The following is a 25,218-nucleotide window of genomic DNA, read 5'->3' on the forward strand; positions in this document are numbered from 1 at the left end:
TGCCTTTATGTTTTTGGTAAAAAAAAACTTACAGTGAAAATTCATACAGGGCTTGGAAACAGAGTTTTTTAATATTTAAATAACATAATTAAACTGGCATTTTTTTTTTTAAATTAAAATATAAATAATTTACATTATAGTTAATTAAGCTTAGTATTCGTTTTAACATAGTTGCATTATATATATATGTAAATAAATAGACACTACTCTGATGAAAACTAATCATAACATGAACTAAACCCATTGTTTTTTCTTAAATTCTATCTTAATATTTAATTAAAGCATTCATATATGTGATTTACACACATGTCATTGTAACATATACATATATATAATATTTATTATACATATTAATATAAATCATAAATTATAATATTATGGCTTTTAGTGTTTTATTTTGTTCTAATTTGGGTGATAAATTAATTTTAAAATTCCTATGTGAAAATTAGACGTCGCGATATTTTATAATTAACAACAACGAGTTATTTTATTTTAAACCGACATAATTATTTTATAACTATGTTCTATTATCTAAATTCATCATAATTTGTTGCTTGTTTATTCTTATAAACACTTCGATCAGTATACTTTCTAGACATAAGACATGTTGTCAAATTTCGAAAAGTGTTGTTTAAAATAAAGATGTCACCACGTTTGTGAACTATTTTCGCTAATGTGCTTTACTTCCATAAGAGCAATATAAGTGACATTAGACATTAGACTCTTAAGTAGATACTTATTCAATATTTTTGAACAGATAAGTAACTGTAAGTCTAAATAAACGTTGAGTAGTACTGGACTGTAAATCTAATTCACGATCGATCGAAGCATATATAAGGGCGACCGGGATTACAATAAACCGAGGACAGTAAAAGTAAAGCTAATTAACATGTGTAAGTATTTACATAAATATAAATTTATATATGTGTATAAATATATTAGAGAACAATGGTTCGATTTGAAATTTTCACACAGCATTTCATTTTTATAGGAGTGTTTTTATACCATTTTGAATATGTGCCTGTTTTTATTTTAAATAAAACCAATAAAATTTGTCCTCATAATCTTTTTAACGATCTGAAGCAATAGAATACACATACATTTGATCGTATTCGAGCCTTCCGAAACTCATACTAAGAAAATTGAGTCAAAATGTATAAAAATATAAATAATATAAATTATTTTGTACGAATAATGAATATATATGTAGAAAAATCTATAATATTATTAATATTTATTTATTGTACTAAACTGGCAACAGACTGAGCAAATTGAGCAACCATATTTAACTATTTATAAATACTAAGCATTAGAAAGCATTTTTTATTCAAATTAAACTTTTTTCATATATCGAATCAACGAACAATTTACAGATTAAAAATGTAAAACAAACAACAGTCCATTTTAAATACAAAGACAAACTTCACACTCAATGTTTTTATTAATCATTGCACGTACACATAATATATATTTTTTTAAATATAATTTATTAATATTTACATAGATTTCTTAATAATTATAGAAGCTTTTAGTCTTTTAATATTAACGGCGGCACTACACTTTTCTGCACCACAAGCTTAGATAAACATGCTGGGGGAGATATGTGACGCTCTTAATATTTTATATTTCTGTATAGTCGCAAAAATTCTGTACTACCTATTTTTTATTTTACAAACGTACCACAGATTGTGCTGGTTCTAGACCAATTTGAGCTTAAAGAATTTCATTTTACAAGTTATCATCGAAATTTAACGTTTGGATAGAACAGGACACAGAGAGGTAATCGAAATTTAACGTTTGGAGGTACCGGAACGGTAGTGTGAGCGAAACATGATTGCCTAAGTCCATCGACAGAGCACCGTGTCTCAATCACAAATATACTGTAACGGCAGTATAATGTCTTGATTTATTTAACCACAGTTTGTGACAGTTGTTAGCCGTTGTTTGGCATCATCAATCGCTAACCGTGAGTTATGTTTTGAGAGGATCAGTTAACAGTGAGGAAAGTTAAACAATACAGCGCTGTCAAATTACCTATCTCCCCCTTTAGGTTTATCTACCACAACCAAAATTGTTCACAGCACTTTAGTGTTCGATGGCATCTCTTTTCCTTAACAACTAATCTCGGTTTCCCCGTAATCTCCATTGCTAGTTTTGCTACCCTGTTTCATAATCTTTTTACCATTGCCAACAACGATTTCGGAGTACGCGTTATTTTTTTGGTTCTTCTGGTGGTGGAGCAAATTCTGCGCATTGCTCCCTGAGCTAGAAGAGGCGTTATCACTATCGGCGTAGGGGACATCTGTCATGGGACCGTTGAGCAAGCTGGCCGCAGAACTTGATTGCTTAAGCTTCCCCTTTTCTTCTTTCTCTGGTTCTTGAGGGGACTGTAGGTCGTGTATGACCGCTTTCTTGGGATCTATTTGTATTGTTTTTGATTCCGACAGCTTGTTTGGCGTGACAACGTTTATGTATGGGGGTAGGACCTTCATTGTGTTCATTGTTGTTAAGTTCACTGAACCGCTATTCTTTTTTAGAGCATTAAGGTTTTGCTCCAACTGAGCTGCGTCTAGACAGAATGGTTTGGTTTTGGGAAGAAGCTTGGGCGCTGGATCCCTGCTGTTCCACGCGTTTATTCTGGGGGGATCTGGGGACGCGATTGGCGCAGTCTTTTTGTCCAATCCGAGGGTATTTTTGTTTGTCTTGTCGATGACTGTCGTTTCTATTGCTTGGGTTAATAAGTTTTCCGGTGGCTTCGTCGATGTTGGTGTTATGCTGATCAGTTTTTCAATCTGCAGAAAAATATACATGTATTCGAATACCAGTTTCATGCGATGGATAGAAATAGCGTGTAAAGCAAAAGAGTCGAGATTGAGATGCTCTTTACTCCAAGGGACAGATAACAATGGCGCATTTTTATGAAGAAGACCTCAAGCTAAATGGATGATGCAAGTCCGAATGAACATGGGGTAAATGGGACAAAAGATGATGCACAAGACCAAAATAAATAGTATCCCATGGAAAGGTAATCCCGAATAACGGAAAAAGCGAGGCTAAACTCGATCAGTGGAGATGAAGGAATCTTCAAAGAGGACCGACATTTAAAAAAAAAAAGATTAATTGCGATGTTTTGAAAACAAAACTGTAGGATAACGAAACTGCGTTTTTAATATTTTATGTAAAATTGTGAAAACAATGGCTTTAATAGGTAAGTAATGTAAATTTTTACAAAATTGTGCCAGATAACGATGGTGAAGATTTTTTTTGTCAAGATTTTGAAGATCTGGAGCATCGACGCTATAAACCTTGGGTACCTCATAAATACTTACCACTGGTCCTGGCTCAATGATCGGCGCGGTTTCAATGGTGATGCTCGGTCTGGTCTCGGTGAAGGAGGTCTCCCACAGCATTGGTCTGTCGTCAGTCTCAGATGCCGTGTCCTCGTCCATCGTTGCGCAATCCACGGAGTTTAACAATCTGTATACGAGACCAGAAATACCAGTAGGCAGGGCTAGCCTAATAAAATTAAACTACCTTTGCTTACATTATTTAAAAAAAACTATCGGAATTTATGTCAGAATGACCAGAATTATGCGTAATCCGTGATCGATATAATTTCCAGTGGAAATTTAAACTGGCAGTAATCGAGATTGGAAAAGCGGGTTGAAAAAAAATTAAGGGATTTTTGTTGAGTTTTGACGTTTCAGTTCATGCTGTTTTTGGTTGTACGCTGATATACCTTTGCCTTTTCCCAATGGGAAACAATAAAGATAAAAAAATGGTTGTCTGTAAAGTCGGCTTACTGACTATAGTTGAACGTGACAACGTCGTAAGAAAATACTGTCACAACTATTTCTTGGTACATATTCAAAATTAACTTTTCATTAGTTTCACCGATCAATCTCCTTCGTGCCTTCTTCATCTACAAGACATTGGCGAAGTACCTTGTACCCAGTTGGCACAGACAAAAGCCATAAACAAGAATTGAATTGAAGAAAATACTGATGGAATGGTTGCATTTTTCAAAAGAAAATTTTAATTTTATTTGTTTGATAGATATTATCGTTGCTATAAACAATTGACACCACATTCACTTTTTACTGCACTTCATCCTTGCCGAAAACATGTAAATGTATTATTGTATAGAAGCTGTCGACGCGGAAGCATCGCTCACTCAAGTAGGAGAGAGATAGATGTCGAACGCGGAGGCCGACTGTGCCTCTTTGCCGCTTGTTCCGCGCTCTCGCTTGCACTTCAAGCCTTGAATGGAACGCCTCTGAGCGAGGTAACGCCGCACACGTTCATGTTTTTTCGTGCGTGTAGCCGGCTCCATCGAATTATAAGACGTTGTCACGTCAAAAACAATGAAGAAATATGATTTAACTCTGCAGATTAAGAAAATCGAGTAGAAGGGACCTTTCGGGGAGACCGAGTTTGCTCCCTGACACCCACCTCTTACTTTTCAGAGTTTTGCGCGTTTTAAGCCATTAAATATCAGTTGCTACCCGTGCCCTGTAGTAGGGAAATGGTTTCATAATAATTACTATGGGGGTTCGAAACCGATTTTAATTCACCGGGTAATTTTAGTTTTTAACTTGTTCAAGTATTTTTCTTTGCAAAGCTTGGGCTGCACGGCTAGCATAGACAGGAAATAAAAATGTTATTACCCGATTATATTCACCGACAAGGATAAAAACGTGTCCAGCTACTAAAGCATGTCAACTGGGAAAAGGAGAGATTTCCCCCGTTTATATGACACGTGTTTTATTTTTTAAATATTATTTTCATCCAAGCGCCAATGCTCGGAGAGTATTACGTCTATCGGAGACGATAAACAAATTGTCCTTTCCCCGCAAAGAAAAATGTCTTCTGACTACCATAGGCAGAAAAAAGGTGTTTTAAACTTGGATAGTAATGATCACCTGTCAGTGGAGTTAGACGGTAGAAACTTTGAGTTGTTCCTTATCTCGGCGTTTGAAGCAGTCGAACTGGAAGCGTCGAGGTCTCCGTTCCCGCCCAGCGATGCCATTGGAATGTTGCCATATTCTTGTGATACTACAGAGATTTAGGGCAAATTAATTTTTAATTTAAAGGTAAAATATTCAAACAAATAACTGTATTCTGTATTTAATTATATATTATAACTTGTGATCGATATGAAATTTCACTAGTTAAAAACACATCCATTATATATTTTTTTCTATTTATATAATATAAGAGTCTCTCTTATTCTCTCTCTCTCTGAAATTATATTTATTCGGTATTTTCTTACTGGTTTGGTTTATGAAATAGGCATTATTTGGGTAATTAGGTTTTTTTCCATTACAAGTTAGGCCTTGACTGCAATCTCACCTGATGGTAATTGATGGTGCAGTCTACGATAGTAGCGGGGTCACCAGTAACCTGGTAGAGGTACGGCAGTCATAAGCCTTACCGCTAATCATTTTCTACGCGACATCGTATCGAAACTAAAGGCTAAACCGCATGACGTAACGTCTTTGTCGGTAGGGTCGTAACTAGCCCCGGCCTAAGAGGCCTCGAGACCAGACCAGACAAAATTCTAAGAAATATGGGACCACAGCGCTTAACATTAAGCCAGAGAGGTCTTTACAATATATTATTAGTACTGAGTTCCACTAGATCAATACTACAAGAAATATTACTAGAATTCATTACATAATTACGTGTCAGTCGTATAATGGACAATTTTTATTGAGTTTCGCTAATAGAGATTTATATTTGTCGATAAATAAAATGGAATACCTTTCAGAAGAGGTTGAAATTGTGAATCCTCCATTTCTAATTTCTCCTGTGCCGCCGTTAGCGTTATGCTATGAGGTTCCAGTACCAATGGGTCCGTTGAGCTACAACAAAACCCAGTTACTTTGTGTCCAAGTGTACCTTAGCTATCGGACTTTAAGTATTGTGGACGACTCAAAAATAATTGCTCGTTTGTTTATAAAACAATCTTCTGTCCTACTTCTACTAAGTGAATGAGTCCAGAGAGAATTAAAAGTGTTGAATAGTAAAGAAACTATAGTGTCCGAGATACTTAAAGATGTAGCTTAGTCCATACAAGTTTGATTATCCTGCAGGAACTTTTAAATTTTCTAGGATGAAATAGTCTCATATATATATGTGAAAAAAAAACGCGTGAGCCGTCAGGGGACGCCTGACAGATGTGAAACATCGAAATTGTTTTCTGTAAGTTATTGCAGATATTGCATAATGAAAAGATTATGCATTACAAATTTGTTTCACAGATAAAAAAAAAATACAACCAAATGGATAACCACTCCTTTTTGTAAGTCGGTTAATAATGACTGTTTCATTACAATTCGTTTTTATTTTTATCAGGTTTATCCTCCGCCTATAGATGTTTCATAACAATAAGTTAAAAACCATCGCCTATTATCAGAGCAACTCTTATTAGGCGATGCAAGGAATACGTCCCACAAAGTGCCACGCTGTGTATTTCAAACCTAAGGCGTAGGTGCTTGTAAATACACTGACAGCACTGCAATGCGACAGTAATAAGTATTGCAGTCGTACTTTCACGGACGAGCTTTGTCACATAAACCTCTACGTACTATAAATTTATATCAGTCAGATAGTAAGAACTTACTTCAGACTCGTAGGAAAAAGTGGCAAATACTTGGCAGGAGGGCTAAGGTTGAGGCTAAACAACTCCCAGCCGAGAACATGATCTAGCAATAACCAGTGTAAACTACTTACTAAATGATAATGGAGAACGCATTTATTAATCGGGCAAAGCTGCTGAGCAAATTGATTTCAAAATATATTAAGAATCATTTATAACACTTTCAGTATACATGAATGTAGGATATTAGTATATAGTATTTTTGAGTCGTCCAGTAAAATATTGATTTGTACTAATTCTTTCTTTGTAGTGCTGTTTAAATTTTCGTTAGAACTCTTTAATTATTTCATGTATTTTGATTTTATCAATTGTTATTTAAAAGAAAATCGACAGGGTTTGGCTCACTATGCATGCTGCTCGTCTTTAGAGCTGTTGCCGGAGTTATTAATTTTGAGGGTATTTCTAAATTTTCCCATAATATTACCATAATTTTTGATTTTATACATTTAGTATAATTTAATAAATTGAATAAATTTATAACTATTTTATTCAACACGAAGCAATAATAAATGCATTTCTGAAATCAGAAGTGGGATCAAGTATATATTAAAAAATATATTAGTACGAGTATAAACAGTTTATGGCTGCTCTTGAGGGAAAATTTAGAAACTTAAGGGTTATCTTTGAAATTTTTTTTTTCAATTTGCTTCGATCCAAATTTAAGTACCGACCAAGGTCCAGAGACCAGGTATATTATTTTTAGTATAAATTAAGGCATACTTTTGCACAGTTAAGTATTGTTGGATATAATAGGTTTTTTTTAACGCTTGCTGCACAGGTTGGACTTTGCTCGTGATTATACTTTGAATCCTTATATGCATATGCTAAGCTGCATTGAATTTGAAAATACCAGTCAAAACATTCTCGTATCTTGGCCGATGCCCATATTTCAAAGATAACCAAATCTTCAGCCTAATTTTTAGTTATTACAACATCCAATTGACTTATGAACAGGGGGACATATGAACTTCATTTGGTATTTTAGTTAAGAAATAATATGAATGTTAAATAGAATAGGAGACTGGCGGTCGTAATGTAATTTAAAAGTCGCGTTTGAAGGACTCTCAGCTCTTTAAAAAATTTATTTTTCTGTCGTATAATATTCGTTTTACTGTTGATTTTTCAATCGATTAGAATGGGAAGGTTTTTTGATTTTGCAACATCCATGCCATCTAAAATGTCAAACATAAAAAACACTTTTATACAGATTTTTGGAACCCCTAAATATATGTATTTGTTAGTTTCGATTACGAAAATGTTTAATTAGAGAGATTAATCCAAACACATTAGTTTTTTATATTTTGAATTGATAATTCATACGGCTAAGTATTTAAAAATACATTAAATAGTTAAACTCATATGGATTGCTCATAGAGAGTTGATTTTCAACTTACACAGATCTTAAGATTCATCTCGAGAATCCTTGCATGCAGGAATCAACACCGGTTTCAAAATAATTAATAGTTAATATAGATTGAACTTATGGGTTAAACCATTTTGGTTTCATTTAAGCAAAATGTTTTTGAAATGATAAATCATACCGCTCGTAAAGAAACTAGAAATGGCGCTGGCACTGCTAATGGTGACATCGAACACGAGCGGTCAATCAACTTAATTAAAGAATTACGGTCCATGATACATTTCCCATATACAAAGCGTAATTATAAGGAATCGATGTGCTCAAAACGTACAAAAAATTGACTAGTTCTCAAGCTCTGCTTACAGACTCGCATGTTCGCCAGTTTATGCGAACGCGAATTAACCGCCAGTCTCCGTTAACTCGTTACCTATCGTCAGCCGGCTGGTCCTGGTGCGACAGGGGCACGAGGTAGTCACCCGCGGAGCGCTGCCAACACAGCGAGGTAAGCCACAGGGAGACCAACATTACAACTTTACACACCACGCACACATATTTTGTTTCAGGTTATAGGGGTATTACATTTTCTTTAAAGGCAACATCGAAGGGTAATTATTATTAACTATGCTGGATACATATTGATGGAAACACACACTTGTTTTTTCATTTTCATTGGTAATCTGAATAGGATACGTGAATTTCGAATTTTTTGGCAAGTGACATTTAACTTAACCCAGTACTCTTTTTCTCATAAAAACGAGATACCTTCCATATATAAATTGGGTATAATTAATTTTGCCTAGGTATTATTTATAATGCCCATTTAGACACTTTGCCCATAACACTTTCCTGGCAGACCCAATTAGATAAAGTTGTAGTTTTGATTTGCATTTTATGTTTGAATAATAGTAATTTTTTTCGGGAAACATTTTTTTGGGAAACATTATTTCTTAACTGGTCACACCTAAATTTTATTTGTTCAACAATACATTTTTACAAAGATACCTACTTTGTTGTTTATGGTTCAGACCGTGGATGTGTTTTACGTATGTTATCTCCCTGAGTCTATTCCACTTCAGGTCTAAGCGTGCAAGAGGTTCGGGCTTTTGTAAAAAAAATCTTTGATACAATTTCCGAACGACAATATTTTTTGTAGGAATGCTTAGATTTTTTTTTACAAAATACCCCATCTAAGGATAGAGGTAAAAATAAAGAGAATACAGGAAAAGATTTCCGCTATAGCTACTAGGCAAGTAAACACTCAATTTTGGAAATATTTCGGAAAAAGAGATTCTTTGTAATGACCTTATTTTCTTATAAGCATGAATAGATGATGAATGGTAAAAATATTATATTTAGATGAATGAAAAAATCCATGCAAAATTAATTTAATGATTGTTTTTTTTCATTTTCTAACAGTCCAAAACATTCCAATGAATCTCTTTCTAAACTACGAGGGGTTTCTAATTTTCTACGCGATTATCATTCCGGGAGGGGAAGAATAAAGAAAAGAAATAAAAAAAACAATATGGTATGGTCATGCGGCACTCGCAAGCACGATCTTAAAAATCACGGGTTCACTAACAGCGAAACTTTTAGTTAAATTTAAAAAAAAAAGAATAAATCTTATAAAAGAAAAAGAATCCAGTTACTTGCTTCTAGTAGCCAGAGCGAAAACATTTGGAAAAAGAAAATAAAAACAGTTATAAATTAGCACACTTTTAAATGTCATTTTTATATTTGATCTGTTGAATCAATAAATAACTATTACAAAATGGACGGAACGTTCGTTCTTAATTTAAAACGGACGGACGTTCTTAAATTTAAATTCAATTTCATGTGGAGGTGTTGATTAATAAAATATAAATACACAACTCAAATCGTATTATCATAAAAAATCGCTGTACGAAGCTATTTTTTATCGGCATGGTTGCCAAGTGAAATATATTTTACCATGGATGTGGCAAAACAGGTAAAACTGCAGTAAACACGGTTAATCTTTAAACGGTTTAACTGATTTTGCTGGGACCTATGCTAGAGTACACTGCATAGAGTCCTTTATGCTCTAGGAACTCTGAAATAGTTCAGCCAATTTTGTCTTTTTTTAATTAAAAAGTTAGAACTTAAAACATTATTTTTTTAATTAATAATATTCTTCGTTTGATTTTATCAACCAGCACCAAAAAAAAAAAATGGAATTCTGAAGGGGGTGTGGATTTGTTGGACTTACCTGCGGCCCGTTGGACTCAGTGAAGGACTCCAACGGCACCAGCAGAGATCGCATGATTGGTAGCTGGGCGTTGGTTATCTCCGGATCCTGTTTATCCAAAAAGGAGGAATAAAGGAATAAGGATACAGTGATTCCATTATAATAAAAACACAATACTACACAATAAAAACGACTAAAGAGTAAAATTCGATCCTGAAGAAATTTCTGAACTAGAATATCAGACAAAGTATATCATATTGGACGGCCGACTGGCGTAGTGGGCAGCGACCCCACTTTCTGAGTCCAAGGCCGTGGGTTCGATTCCCGTAGTATACAAAAGAATATTATAAAACACATTGAATATTTAATATTTCACAAACTATTGAGTTTACCTAAAACACTTTTAGAACCAAAGTTGTTAGTTTTTATGATGGGAACTATAGAGCCGAGAGGTTTTTTTTTATTTAGCCCTTTATAGCCTTTCTCGATAAATTGATTATCTCATACACAAAGATTTTACCAATTCGAAGCGTTCAAATGAAGCTAACAAACTCTGCAGCTTTATAATATCAGTATAGCTTTTTTTTTAATTTATAAAATAAAACAATTATATCAAAATGCTTAGTATAAAAGCACCGAAAAAACCGCAGAGATTTGTTCTCGGTGCCTATCTCCAACAATTACCTTAGGTGCATAATTAGAAGAACAAAAAACCAGCTGTGGGAAACACATACTGCTACATTGTAGAACGATATATAGCTATGCTATAGATTCTTTATGCTATACGCTAATTCATGAACAAAAAATACTTCCCTGTACAAATCTTGTGAGTCGGTCATACATGAGGGCGAAGGAAGGCCTCTCAGAGGGCGCGGGATTCCAGCATTCGCACATCATCCTGTACACTTCCGCGGGACAGCCTATATAAGACGAAAACTTATTCATTTCAGTTACTAATCACAACTAGCTGACCCGTGCAACTTCGCACCAAATCGGTTATTACCGGATAACACAAATAAAATGACATTTTCTAAAAATGAATCCTAGCTAGATACTGATAAAATTCAAAATTCAAAATTCATTTATTTCAAGTAGGCCTAATACAAGCACTTTTGAAACGTCAAGTCTGTCCGTGTGTAGTGACTCTACCACCGGTTCGGAAGGCAGATTCTACCGAGAAGAAGCCGGCAAGAAACTCAGCAGTTGCTCTTTTCCAACATCAAAAATTTACATTTTATATTTTAACATTCATTTTTCTATCTTGTGAGAGATGAAAGCGGAGCCGGATGCTTCCAAGCAACCTTGTCATTAAGAAACTCATCAATTGTATAATAACCTCGCTGTAATAAATGTGTTTTAACACATTCTTTAAACTTATGGATTGGTAGGTCCAAAATTACCTTAGGAATCATAATATTATAAAAGCGTATACTCAATCCCACAAATGACTTCTGCACCTTTCGCAGACGATATGCAGATGTCACTAATTTATGACCATTTCTTGACATTTGTCGACTGTTTATATCCACTTTTTGTTTATAAAGATATACCCTGTATAATAAATTTCATGAAAATCGTTGGAGCCGATTCCGAGATTCCAATTATATATACAAGAATTGCTCGTTTAAAGATATCACAATTAAAACAGCCAGACGCCAATTATACTTTAATAAAAAAAATAACAAATCATCATCATAATATTACCAACCCTTAACCAGCCCACTACAGGGCAAGGGTCTCCTCCCACAATGAGAAGGGTTTAGACCGTAGTCCACCACGCTGGCCCAATGCGGATTGGTGGACTCCAGACACCTTTGATAACTTTTAGTAGAACTCTCAGGCATGCAGGTTTATACACGATGTTTTCCTTCACCATTGAAGCAAGTGATATTTAAATTGTTAAAAACGCACATTACTTAGAAAAGTTAGAGGTACGTGCAAGGATTCGAAATCGCCCTCCCGAAAATGCAGTCGAAGTCCGACCTACTGGGCTATCCCCGACCTTTATTATTAGTATTTACGTATATAATTCATAAATTTAATAAATATCTAATAAATATACTACGACAATACCCACATCGTCATCTAGCCCCAAAGTAAGCGTAGCTTGTGTTATGGGTACTAAGATAGCCGTTGAATATTATACACACAAATACTTATAATATACAGATAAACACCCAGACACTGAAAAATAATGATGTTAGCACACAAACATGTTCCAGTTGTGGGAATCGAACCCACTGCCAGAAAGCAGGGTCGCTGCCCACTGCGCCAGTCGGCAGTCAATATATAATAAAAATATTCATCAGTTATCTTAGTACCCATAGCACTTTGGGGCTAGCTGGCGATGTGTGTAATTGGCGTAATATATTTATTTTATTTATTTCCATCCGTGCTCGGAGTTTTCATAAAACTGTAGGTGAAAATAAAATGTATCCTTTCCACGTGGATACAAATGTCTCCGGTCCATCCTAACTGTGCTAATCGTCTCCTTGGTCCGTGAAATCTTGTTATCCTGTGATGTACAAGTCTTACCGTGAGGCCTTTCGAGCCTCCCGCCTCCAGAGACCATCTGCATGACCTCCCGGTTGGCGCAGCCCGTATACGGCATGATGCCTAGTGAGAACACCTCCCACAACAGAACGCCGTACGACCTGCGACGAACAATTTTTTTTTAATTCAAAGTAAGAATGTCTTTTAGTTGGCCCATAGCCGTCACTTTTGATTCACAAAAGATACATTAAAATAATGACGGTTCATAGGCAGTACCTACGTGTGTATACAGTTCGTTTGCTTTTAAATTTTGTTATATGTTTATGGACCATACTAGCTGTTGCCCGCGACTTCGTTCGCTTTTGTTTTTGTTTTTCGAGAGACATGTGCCTCATAAATGTGGCAGCACTCTATGTATTTAGGATAGCTGAGCTTGGTGTAAAATCGTTAAACACTTTCGTCCCCTCTCCCGTGAGAACTGAGCTTAATTTCGAGATAAAAAGCATCCTATATTACTTCTAATACCTTCAGGAATATGTGTACAAAATTTGGTGATGAACTCACATTCACATTTATAATATTAGTAGGGATGTTTGAAAAAACAATGTATGCCTGAATATAACAAAATTAAAAAGATAATGGACTGTAACAATATGAATATTAAAAAAAAATTAACTCGTCGTGCAGTTTACTATTGTACTACATATACTATGAATGAAAGCCTAGACAGTTCTCTCTTATTAGTTTAAAGTTCATATAAATTGTAAGCTTAACTAAAGCTAGCTTTACTAAAGTCTTCGAACAGTGCGTGTTGCCAGTGATGACTTACGGATCAGAGACATGGTCGCTAACTATGGCCCTCATAAGAAGGCTCAGAGTCACTCAGCGGGCGATGGAGAGAGCTATGTTAGGGGTATCTCTACGTGATCAAATCAGAAATGAGGAGATCCGTAGAAGAACTAGAGTTACCGACATAGCTCAGCGAGTTGCGAAGCTGAAGTGGCAATGGGCGGGGCACATAGCTCGGAGAACCGATGGACGTTGGGGTCTTAAGGTGCTGGAATGGCGACCCCGCACCGGTAAACGCAGCGTAGGTCGGTGCCCAACGAGGTGGACAGATGACATCAGGCGAGTAGCTGGGAGCCGTTGGAGGCAAGCGGCCCAGGACCGTGCATTGTGGAACTCCCTACAAAAGACCTATGTCCAGCAGTGGACGTCCATTGGTTGAGATGATGATGATGATGATGATGGTAAGCTTATAGAAAAAGTATAATGAAATAATAAAGGATTACATAAACAATAAAAAAGAGTGGGTATGAATTACTTTTAACTTAATAGCTTTTTTTTTCATGTGACTGATTTCATAACTTAATATTATTTAGTGATAGCAAATAAAATAACCCGACTAACTCTAACTTTAGGTTCACACACACGGACACAAACACACACGCACACACAAACACACAAATCATCACAAAAAATCTTTGAATTTCTTGGCTTCCCTTTTCTGTAATACGGGTGTTTATTACATATAAACATCGTTATATGTAATAAACACCCAGCGTTATACGTAGTTCAAAAGAAACAGCGATAGCGACTTTAATTTTATTCTTTGTAGAGATGATACATACCAAACATCAGTTTTGACTGTGAATATGCCATCGATGTAGGCTTCGGGCGGCATCCACTTTATCGGCAGCATCGCCTTGCCGCCTTTCTTGTAGTAGTCGGATCTATAGATGTCTCGCGCCATCCCGAAGTCGGCTATCTTCACGACGCGGCCCGGACCGCGTGAAGTTAGCAGACAGTTGCGGGCTGCTATGTCTCTGTAGCAAGATAGACAGATAAAACACTTTATTGCACACTAGAAACAACACAAATTGCAACAGAATAAATTTATACAAATATTGGTATGCAAAGGCGGTCTTGTTTTCTCTTTGGGAAAATAATTTCAAATAGTAAAAGCGTAATATATCTTCTTTACATAAAGCCATTACTGGCCCACTATAGAGCATGGGTCTCCTCCCACAATGAGAAGGGGTTGAGGCCGTAGTCCACCACGCTGGCCTAGTGCGGATTGGTGGACTCCACACACCTTTGTGAACATTTTGAAGAACTCTCAGGGTTTGCTCACGATTTTTTCCTTCACCGTTGAAGCAAGTTTTATTTTAAAAAGTTGGAGGTGCCGAGAATCGTACCCAATGCCTTGTAATGGAGGCAGTAGTCGTAACAACTGGGCTGAATGCAAAAATATCTGCGGGAGACTAAGCTCTGTTTCTGAAGGTGAGAACTGAGAACTTATTACTGAAAGTTCCGCACAGAGTTCTGGCGTGTTAAGTCTACCACTTTGCCAGCGTAGCCTAAACCTTTCTCATTCAGGTCATCTTGCCCTGTAGTGGGTCGCTCAAGTGTTGATGATGATGACGAAGGGCTACTCACCTGTGAACAAATCTTCTGGCTTCTAAATACTTGCACCCTTTACACACATCGATCGCGCAAAGCAGCAGGTCCTTCATAGTCAAGGCACTGGCACGCTCTGGCCTCGGACGGCTTTCCCGGAGGAAGTTCTTCAGGTCACCGCCCGCTAGCAGTTCCAGGACGATAAACCTGGACAGAATAACACTGCTTATATTATGTAACTGATTAGATGTGTTCAAGGTGAATTACTCTTTGGCTAATGTTACATTTTATAGTCTACCGCTTTTGTTATTTCTGCCGCAAAGTGTTGTTGCAATTCCGTGTGAAAAGCGTAGTTGCCTGTGTGATTACAGGTACATTAACACCTACGCCTCAGATTGATAGACACGTTGCGGCACGTTGAAGGAAGTGTTCCTTGCATGCCCTGCTAATTTATGCCCTGTAAATAGGCAACGTTTCGCCTGCTGAAGGGCCATCAACCTGTTTGGTCCGATAGTTATTACATTCCTCAAAATAGTCCTCCAGACATACCAGCGAATTTAAAAATGTGTCTGGAAGCATGCGCATGCGACAGTTGGAGAATAATATGAGGACACTTGGAGGCTGTTCAAAACAGCTAAAGATCTTTTTGTGCAAAAATTTCAACCAAAAACCTACTACAGTCTACCGGCTGGATTTAAGGCCTCTTCCGGCAAAAGGGTTTGCCCAGATTCACGCTGGCCAGACAGGTTGGTGGTCGCAGTAGGTGTTAGCAGTAGCAAAGTGGTCGCTGCTGCTCGTTCTTTGCTATATTCCCTTAATCGCCTCGTACGGCCGCAGAAAGAGGTGACAGCTGTGATTCTCGAGGTGCAACAAACGTGCTTTGCTTATTGTACATACAGATAACGGCCCAGTCCTCTTTGGACTGGGCCGTATGTTGATCTGCCGTCACCACACGAGAATAAAACCTCTATTGCCACCCATTTGCATACAACCATTTTACATCCTCTGCTGGATCTATTCTAGGGAGTTGCAAGTTCTTCGATCTTGGGTCGCTTGCGTCTAACGGACCCTAGGACTATTTTGATATAGTCTGCCGGCCTGGGGGTGTCTACCAACGCTGCTGGTCAGACCCTTGAAATTTGTGTTCGTTGTCAACTTCAGCTTTGTAACTCGTAGGCTGTAGACGACCACTCTGGCGCAGGGTTAACGCTATGTTTTTAGCGGAAGGTCCCAGCAGGGGCAGTTACGGAATTTATAATTTCGGAGTTTTCTCTGGTCTGGTGTGATGGTTTTGGCCGTGGATAGTTACCACAAAGACAAAGACGATTTACCGTTTTGGTACGATGGCGCGTAGAAACAGATTGGGGGTATGGTTTTAATATAACTGCCATACCCCTAACAGGTTACCCTATTACCATCTTAGACTGCATCATCACTTATTGGTAAGATAGCAGTCAAGTCAATAGTAAAAATTAAAAAAAAATCCTGCGTAAACTCACCTTGGATGTCTATCGAAGCAGACCCCTATTAAATGCACGATGTTCGGGTGATTAAACTTCGCCATGATAGCGGCTTCCATGAGGAAGTCTGACTCAGACTGGCCCGTGGAGAGCTCCGGGAGAGTTTTCACTGCCACTGGCATTTCCACACTATCCCCGGCGCGGTGCCGGTACAGACCCTGGTAGACTTCACCGAAGGCACCTTGGCCTAAAGCCCTAGAACAAGCATACCATGTGTCACTTAACATCTCCCGCTCATGAAAATGAATAGACATAATACAAAAACATTTAATCACGCCAAAGCTTGTCTGGAAGAGATTGCTACAGCGATAATAGCACTTTTGCACGCAAAAATGCTGCTGCTTCGGTTAAGTTTTTTTTACTAGTTTCGGTTAAGTTTTTTAGAGCTTTTTGTGACAGAGCTTGTCCGGGAAAGTACTAATGGTTGGTCCGGTCAGAAAGGCGTGGTTGCCGGTGTGATTGCCGGTGCAAGACACGAGGCTAAGCTCCCACGCCTCAGGTTAATGGACACAAGGTAGCACTTTGAAGAACGTGTTTTTTGCATGCCCTGTCAACTGTTTATCTGTTTATAGGCGATGTTTTCCCACTTACAGTAGGGTGGCCCACAAATCTGCTTGGTCCGAAAAATATTTGACATAAAAATATACCTTTACTTAGGGCCTAGATATACATGCCTTTTTATTTTTCCCACGATACCCCGATTAATGGGTGGTCACGACTAACACTTTGAAAAGACTGATATGAAAGACTCACTTGACAAGTTTCAAACTCTCCCTGGCAACCTTCGGCAGCCCCCTAACGTCCACCCCCTGGGGGAGGAAGCTCTCACCCCCGTAATGGGGGTTGAAAGCCATGCTCAGGGAGTCACTCCCCGGGGCGTTCCTCAAGCGATGTAGCTGCAACTCTTGCTGGCGATACTGCTTCTGCATAACGTCAGCCTGTTTCTGCCGCTGGTATTTGTTATCTGTAGAAAAGAATAAATAATTGGATGAATGAATACACTTTTGTTGAATACCGCATAAAAAAATGAAAAAACAGTTTGTATACTCACAAACATGCAGCACAATTATCAGCGCGATTAACACGCAAAGGGAGACTACGACGCCGAGCGCAGCGCTTATCACCATCAAGTTCTGGTACCAGCGCTGCTGCGGTTCCGTAGATGCAGCTGTACGCGTAAATCATGAATGAATAATTGAATTAATACACATTTTTATTGAACAATTGAATGAATACACCTTCACCGAATAAATGAATGAATACACTTTTGTTTTACATACATCAGAAACCTTTTATCGCCTGACAACATTACAGGTTTACTTTAGTTTTAGTTTGCTTAGTAATTTTTTTATATTATGTTTGTATCCCCTGATTACCAGAGTAATTTATTTGAATTTAAACCATGTGTCTTCAAATTCAAAATTCATTTATTTCAAGTAGGGCTAGTGTGTAATCACTTTTGAAAAGTCAAGTCAGCCGGTATAGACCATAACAGTTGTCTATTTTAATTTAAAAAGATTATTATTAATTTAAGTCTTGCTAATAATATACGAGTAGATAAATGAAATATGAACCATTTTTAGTTTAAAGCATAGTTGGGTTAAAATCGGTGGAGCCGAGTGATTCTGAATTGGCAACAACAAATCTGGACCCAGAAGCATCGGCCGACCACCAGCTCGATGGTGTGGTATCATCAAACCAGCATGGAAAAACTGGATGTAGCTCACCAGCAATAAAGGAAGATGGTGTGCTAATGTAGAGGCCTTAGTCCAGCAGTGGACTGAAATGAGCTGATGATGACGCTATTACACTTACATATGCATTTAGTGGGATCGTTTTCATCCGTGATCCAGTCGGCCGGACAATAGCATTTCACATCGCTGCGATACTCGTTCATAGCGATGCAGCGGTAGTTGCAACCGCATTTCTGGAACAAACGGAATAATTATGGACTTAGCTGTTTTATGTTTATGGTTTACGTATCAACATACACTTCTTTTATCCTTCATCATCATCATCATCACTTCAACCGATTGAGGTCCACTGCTGGACATAGGTCTTTTGTAGAGAGTTCCAAAATCCACGGTCCTGGGCCGCTTGTTTCCAGCGGCTCCCAGCTACTCATTTAACGTCGTCTGTCCACCTCGTTGGGGGTCGACCAACACTGCGTTTACCTGTGCGGGGTCGCCATTCCAACACCTTGGAACCCCAACGTCCATCGGTTCTCCGAGCTATGTGCCCCGCCCATTTCCACTTCAGCTTTGCAACTCGCTGAGCTATGTCGGTAGTTCTGATTCTTCTACGGATCTCCTCATTTCTGATTTGATCACGTAGAGGTACTCCCAACATTGCTCTTTCCATCGCCCGCTGAGTGATTCTGAGCCTTCTTATGAGGCCTATAGAAAGACTTACTTTACGACGTTTTATCCTTATGTGGTTGATATTCCATCAACAAGCACGAAACGTTTTTTATCCACGTTTCTGATACGTATAGCTAGGACTGCAGCAACTGTGTTTCCTGCCATGTCTAATTTGAGTACTTTCAAGGCAACAGTGAATAGGCTTTTTCTAGGTAAGCTTGTTCCAACCTAGACCTTATCATTGCTTTCTAACGGGCATGATTGTCGTCAGGCGCTGGCCTATCGTTATTAAAAAAAAAGAAATCTACTGTCGCTTCATCGTGTCAACACAATACCGGTCCACTACAGGGCACGGGTTTCCTCCCACAATGGGAAGGGGCTAAGGCCGTAGTCCGCCACGCCGGTCCAGTACGGATTCCTGGACTATCGCTTAAAACAGTAATTTTTAATATTGATGACGGACACAATAACTGTATTCTTTACTCAATGAATGGTAAGGTTTGTAATGTAGACGTAAGAATGTTTTTTCTTTAAACCATTCCAATTCTATAGGGGGAAACCCTATATGCTTGTAGAAATATAAGCATCAAAATTTTTACAAATTATAATGAAATTGATATATATGTATTTTCGTTTTTAAGGCCGATTGGCACAGTTAGTAGCGACCCTACCTACTGTATCCAGAGCTATGGATTCAATGCCCACAGCCAGAGAATGTGTGATGAACATGAATGTTTTTAAGTGTCTGGGTATATATTATTCACAAAAACATTCATCAGTAATTTTAGTAACCCATTAGACAAGCTTTTTGTATTGCCGTAATATATTTACTTATTTCAATAGGATAAAACGGGAGAATCAAATTAATAGCAAATTAAGTTAAATTTTTCGTATTCATAATATTGGTAAGGATTGTATAAGATTTATTTAAAATACACTCACATGTATGGCTGGCACGATCAGAACTTCCCCCGGACCGGTTCTAGATGCCATGGTGACTTCACTGAACTCGTTGATGCCCCGGGTTATGTCCACATATGACCATCCGCCTCCGCCATGCAAACCTTCGCCGTCGTGGGTGCTGCCACCTAGTAACATAGTAATCAAACTTAGTAAGTGTTCGACATTTTCGATCGAATTTAACGTCCACAATGCCCAAAGTCAAGATGGTAAGCCTTTTTTATTATTCTTTTCCTTGTTTTTACGGTTTTTTTAAATGGTTTTCCTAGGATAAAAAATATCCTGCGTTACTCCCCGTCCTTCCAACTTCATCTTTGCCAAAAATCAATTTGATTGGTTGCATAATTAGGGCGTAAAAGAATAAAAAACTAAAACATACACATTCACATTACCCCTTGTCTGCAATCTGATCTGCTGTTAAACGATGATGCAATCTAATAGAGGGGTTACCAACCTTATTAAGCCAGGGGCGCACTTACAAGTTAAGAAATTTGTCATGGTGCCCTCGACTTAACCCAGCAAAATAGATAGGTGTTGTGATGGATCGATGTATCGTTAGAATCTTTTCATGCAGTCTAAGATGGTAACGGCCTAACCTATAAGGGGTATAGTAGTTATATCAAACCCAAACCCCCTAATCGGTTTCTACGCGACATCGTACCGGAACGCTTAATGGCAAGTCTTTTCGGTAGAGTGGTAACTAGCCAGGCCAGACTGGGAGTCTGTTCAGAGAAAATAAAGAACGGACTCCCGACCTCCCACTCAAAAAATTCAAAATTCAATTGTAACGTAAAGACACAATACCCGAGAAGTACTGCTTCCAAGAAATCTAAACTTTATCATGAAACACATCAACCAAAACCAAATCCATGAATCGAATCACGTAAGATCTGCGGTAAGATTATGAGGAGTTGGGTAGTACGTAGACAGTCCTAGTTGGCTGCAACTGGTTATCATATTAATGTATGAAATTTCAAGTCGTTTAATACCCTGGAAATATAATCCTACTTCAAACGAAGCCACCATTGTCTCCTGAGAGTAAACATATACCATACCTGATAGCGCTGCCCAAAACACCACATTATAATATAGAATTAGAAGACGCCTGCTTTTTGTAAGGACACGCCTCCTTTCTTCACCTCATCTCTTAGAGATTGTGCCATGATAGGAGTTAGTAATAAGAATAAGTGCGGTCCGTAATAAGTAGGAGTATCTCTTAAGACTGAATTAAGTTAGGACAACGTTTGTGATACATAGGTTTGCTTAAGTGTGCTCCATACTACATCTTAGAGATCTTAGACCCTATGATTGCTCCTAGACAGTCGAGTAATACGACGAAAAAGAGAGCAGAATTTCGGGTTAATAGTAAAGTACCCGAAACTTGGTGGTTATACTTGAAAAAATTATCTATCCATTCATGGTACTTACCAACCCACCCCCCTCCACCCCCGCCTCGCAAGCAGCCGCCTCCCCCTCCTCCGAAGCCGCCATGCGCGCCACCGGTGCACGCTACACCACCCAGGCCGCCTTCCCGCAGAGACATCCCGCGGATCAGCTCGAAGCCTGGAGTTATGGGACCAGGTCTCGAGATCCAACCACCTCCTGCACCTGTAGTGTGGCTACTTTTAGTGAAACACGATAATATTTTGATGATGATACCCAGCTTCGTAGTCGAGAACCTGAGGGTTACATGATGTGACTAAACTTAAGGTAAAATACTAGGTAATGTTCTGCAACAGGGACATGTTATGTAAATGGGTTATGAACCAAAGTACATTACCAGATTTTATTTTTTTATTTTAACTCGAACTACGAACGACATCTGCACATTTTCCTGACTTTAAACGGCAGTGTCTGGTCATTTCCTTTGCCGTTTAAAAATGCTTACCAGAAGTACGTCCCGGCTGTCCGTACATATAGCCCGATTCAGGCGTGGTATTAGTCCTGCCGCGCGCGTGCTGAGAGCCATCGTCGCGGAAAACCCCCACTGACAAGCCACCACCCCCACCACCCACTAGCAGTGGTGTCATCTGCCCCTCATTATCCATCTGGGGAAGAAGCATGTTAAGATTAATGCTAGCGTCGAGTAACCCGCATGGTTGCTCGAAGACGTCGTGTCTTTTTAGTTTTCCTAATCCTAAGGTTGCCCTGGCAGAGATCGCTACTTAGCGATAAGGTCGCCTTTTGTATCCTGCTTTATTTAAATGGTGCCGATATAGTACCAACAGACTTTTTGGTACAGTTCCTGAAACTCCTGAACTCCGTGGCGCCCTAGTAACTCCCGGGAGGACGAAGGCACTTGCGATCGGACAAGAGAGTCAAGACAGACCATGTTTTCCTGATCAGGGTCACTCAATCACCTTAAGAGTTAGAGATAAAACCCCAACGACCTTGAGATTCAGATTCCTTATATGCGCCTCCAATACAAAATAGGGACCATTTTCAATCAAAAAAACTAATTATGAGAAGGGTTGCGGCGGTGATAGCGCATTGGGTACGAGCGCGACCTTCGGGGAGGCGAGTTTGAATCCCACCACGCACCTCTAGGTTATGTGCGTTTTAAGTAATTAAGATATCACTTCCTTCAACGGTGAAGGAAAACATCGTGAGGTAACCTGCACCCCTGAGAGCTCTACATAATGTTCTCAAAAGGTGTGTGGATTCCACCAATCCGCACTGGGCCAGCGTAGACAATTTGGACTACGGAAACCCTTCTCATTATGGGAGGAGACCCGTGCTCTTTGGTGGGCCGGTAACGGTTTCATGTGATGATGCCGTAATCATCATAACATAGTCCACTCGCTGGCCAATCGCTGATAGGAAGACTTTACATGCCTTAGAGACCCAGACCCAGATCCAGATTGAGATCTCTCAGGCATGCAGGATTCGTTCACCGATAAAGCAAGTGAAAAGTCAGAAATGTATGCCGTGGACCGGAAATGTTCCCCCCTAATAGAAGGTATGTTGAAACAGCAGACTTACCAGGAACACATAAGTGGCCCCACCTCCGCCGCCACCTCCATCAGTGACATGAGTATTCCGTACTGCATGTGTCTTGCTCGTGAACATTTGAGTCTCGTTTGTCTCCCGGCGGGAGCACTCCTGACTCTCCTGAGCTGATAAAGTCTGGAATGGAAAAATACACTGTTACGAAGTGAACTTTGAGTAAAAGATTATGAATAAGGCAGGCTTTTATTCTCTATTACAATGTATTCCAAAATATGTAATTACTCATTGTCCTAAATACAGTTTGTGACGCAATTAACATGTTCCTTTCATGAAGTAACGGAGAAAAGCAGCTACGACGTCAAAATGTTAAAGAGAGAGCAAAATCGAATCCTATGTTCCTGAGTAGGAACTTCTTTCGAAGGAATAAAAAATTGTATTATTGGTAACACTTATCTGATCATCGACGATAACTATAACTTTCGGATGAACCTTTTTTCGTTACGTGACCATTTCTACCTGTTAAGTCTTAATAAGAGTTAATTCGTTACATTCTACAATGTATTTAGTTTGCAGTTAGCTAGTAAAAATGTATTAAAGTTTAGTTATACTTTTTATAACTTTTTTAAATCTATTTATTTTTAGTGTTGAATAGAAAATTTAATTTAAGGTTAAAGTAAGTACCCAGTAGGTGTGTCTATTTGGCAAATCCGTGGCGCGGTGAGCGCTGTGGTTTTTAGTTAAAAGTTCTGGATTCGATTCCCGGCATTTATTACCCGATTTATTAGTGCCTTTACCTACAATGGAGGAATTTCATAAATTTGAAATGCATATATATAACATCTCTTGTATTAAAAGTGTCTCATTGTAATATGGACCTTTGAAAAAGTAGATCGAAAATGCAATGTTTCCTACAAGATGTCGCTACAGTCGCTATAAGACTGATGTAATTCACTGTTCTCATCTTCGACGGTAGGAGAGCCGTTGCTTAATTGGTTAAAGCGCTCAGGCCGCGATTTCCAGAGAGTCGCTATTTTTCAAGAAAAAAGAAAAATTTCGCAAAGAATTTTCTCTTGTCTGTTCATAAAGTAAAAGACTTTAACTGGAAGTTTGTGGATACAAACCTTCTTGCAGGCGTTGGTCCCCTGCTGCCCCATCAGCATGTAGAGTCGCTCTCCAAGGTGCAGCTCAAACAGCCCCCGCGCCTGGGCCCCATGCGAGACCCCGGCCCACATCGACCCCAGTCCCCCTGAAGCGCCAGTCGCCATTATCCTGTTAAAAACATAAATTATAACTTTATAATTCAAAAACCCCCGACACAAAATGAACCACACATGAGAGAGTTCTGAAAAAATTTAAAACGCCATTTTGTGTTAGCGGCCATCTTGGATTTGAAATTGGTCATACCTTTCATTTGTAAGAGTTGAGATGTTGTAAGAGTTGTGAAAAAATAAATAATCCGCCATGAAAATCGGTCCAAGATGGTTGCCACCACATGGCAACCATCTTGGACCGATTTTTATGAAACGTAGCTAAGATCGGATAATTTACCTTCCAAGCAAAATATTATTTACAAAATCGGTTCATACGTTCGGGAGCTATGATGTCACAGGCACGTAAAACTTATAAAATCCCGTAGTTTTTGTGTCAAGGGTTCAAAAATAAACTAAAATTGATGTGTCTGATACTCACGTATAGAGGCCTTCACTGGGCACCGACCACACTTGGACCCCATCGAAAGGTGGCTCGTTTAGCACAGTCACGTCTACATCGCTACTGTTGTACGCTAGGTCGCACATCGTCTGGTTGGGGCCGAAGCGACCAGTCGCGTTGCACGTTGTGAAACGGAAGTCTGGAAGAAAGATGGTTGAATTACTGGTGGAATACGGAATCCGGATAAAATCAGCCGGTCCTTCGCGAAAGATGGTTGAATCAAACACGGGTGGAATGTAGAAAGCTGATGAAGTCAGGCGGTCAATTGTGAAAGAGGGTTGAATCAAAGAATGGTGGATCGTAGAAAGCGGATGTAACCAGACGGTTATTTGCGGAATCTAAAATACACAAGGAATAATCCATACTTAATTTTTTTTATTATTCCACTACAAGTTAGCCCTTGACTGGAAACCTGGTGGTAAGTGATGATGCAGTCTAGGATAGCAGCGGGCTAACCCGTTACGGGTATGGCATTTACATACCTCTTATCGGTTTTTACGCATCGTACCGCCCGGAACCACTCTCTTAAAATACCCTAGAGGTGACCAAAACGCCAGATAGGTCGTGGAATAGCTTATAAAGCCATCATCATCATCGTC

At 38.7% G+C, this 25,218-nt stretch overlaps 1 protein-coding gene across 1 annotated transcript in view; it reads right to left on the bottom strand.

Annotated features, from left to right (window-relative positions):
- Positions 1–1,518: 1,518 nt before the first annotated feature.
- Positions 1,519–25,218, bottom strand: part of LOC120634900 (ALK tyrosine kinase receptor) — a 45,003-nt gene continuing 21,303 nt past the window's right edge. The window contains exons 10-29 of the mRNA XM_039905775.1: positions 24,599–24,758; positions 24,031–24,178; positions 22,943–23,086; positions 21,849–22,008; positions 21,389–21,568; positions 19,943–20,088; positions 18,456–18,567; positions 17,692–17,808; positions 17,394–17,604; positions 16,620–16,835; positions 15,160–15,327; positions 14,352–14,546; positions 12,763–12,881; positions 11,041–11,147; positions 10,249–10,335; positions 8,449–8,507; positions 5,764–5,864; positions 4,923–5,055; positions 3,330–3,477; positions 1,519–2,792 (exon numbers count right to left, since the gene is read on the bottom strand). Coding sequence (XP_039761709.1) covers positions 2,112–2,792; positions 3,330–3,477; positions 4,923–5,055; positions 5,764–5,864; positions 8,449–8,507; positions 10,249–10,335; positions 11,041–11,147; positions 12,763–12,881; positions 14,352–14,546; positions 15,160–15,327; positions 16,620–16,835; positions 17,394–17,604; positions 17,692–17,808; positions 18,456–18,567; positions 19,943–20,088; positions 21,389–21,568; positions 21,849–22,008; positions 22,943–23,086; positions 24,031–24,178; positions 24,599–24,758 — 3,392 coding nt within the window. The 3' untranslated portion in view covers positions 1,519–2,111. The remainder of the gene's footprint in view (positions 2,793–3,329; positions 3,478–4,922; positions 5,056–5,763; positions 5,865–8,448; positions 8,508–10,248; positions 10,336–11,040; positions 11,148–12,762; positions 12,882–14,351; positions 14,547–15,159; positions 15,328–16,619; positions 16,836–17,393; positions 17,605–17,691; positions 17,809–18,455; positions 18,568–19,942; positions 20,089–21,388; positions 21,569–21,848; positions 22,009–22,942; positions 23,087–24,030; positions 24,179–24,598; positions 24,759–25,218) is intronic.

This window comes from Pararge aegeria, chromosome 25, assembly GCF_905163445.1.
Source record: "Pararge aegeria chromosome 25, ilParAegt1.1, whole genome shotgun sequence".
Taxonomy (NCBI): Eukaryota; Metazoa; Arthropoda; class Insecta; order Lepidoptera; family Nymphalidae; genus Pararge; species Pararge aegeria.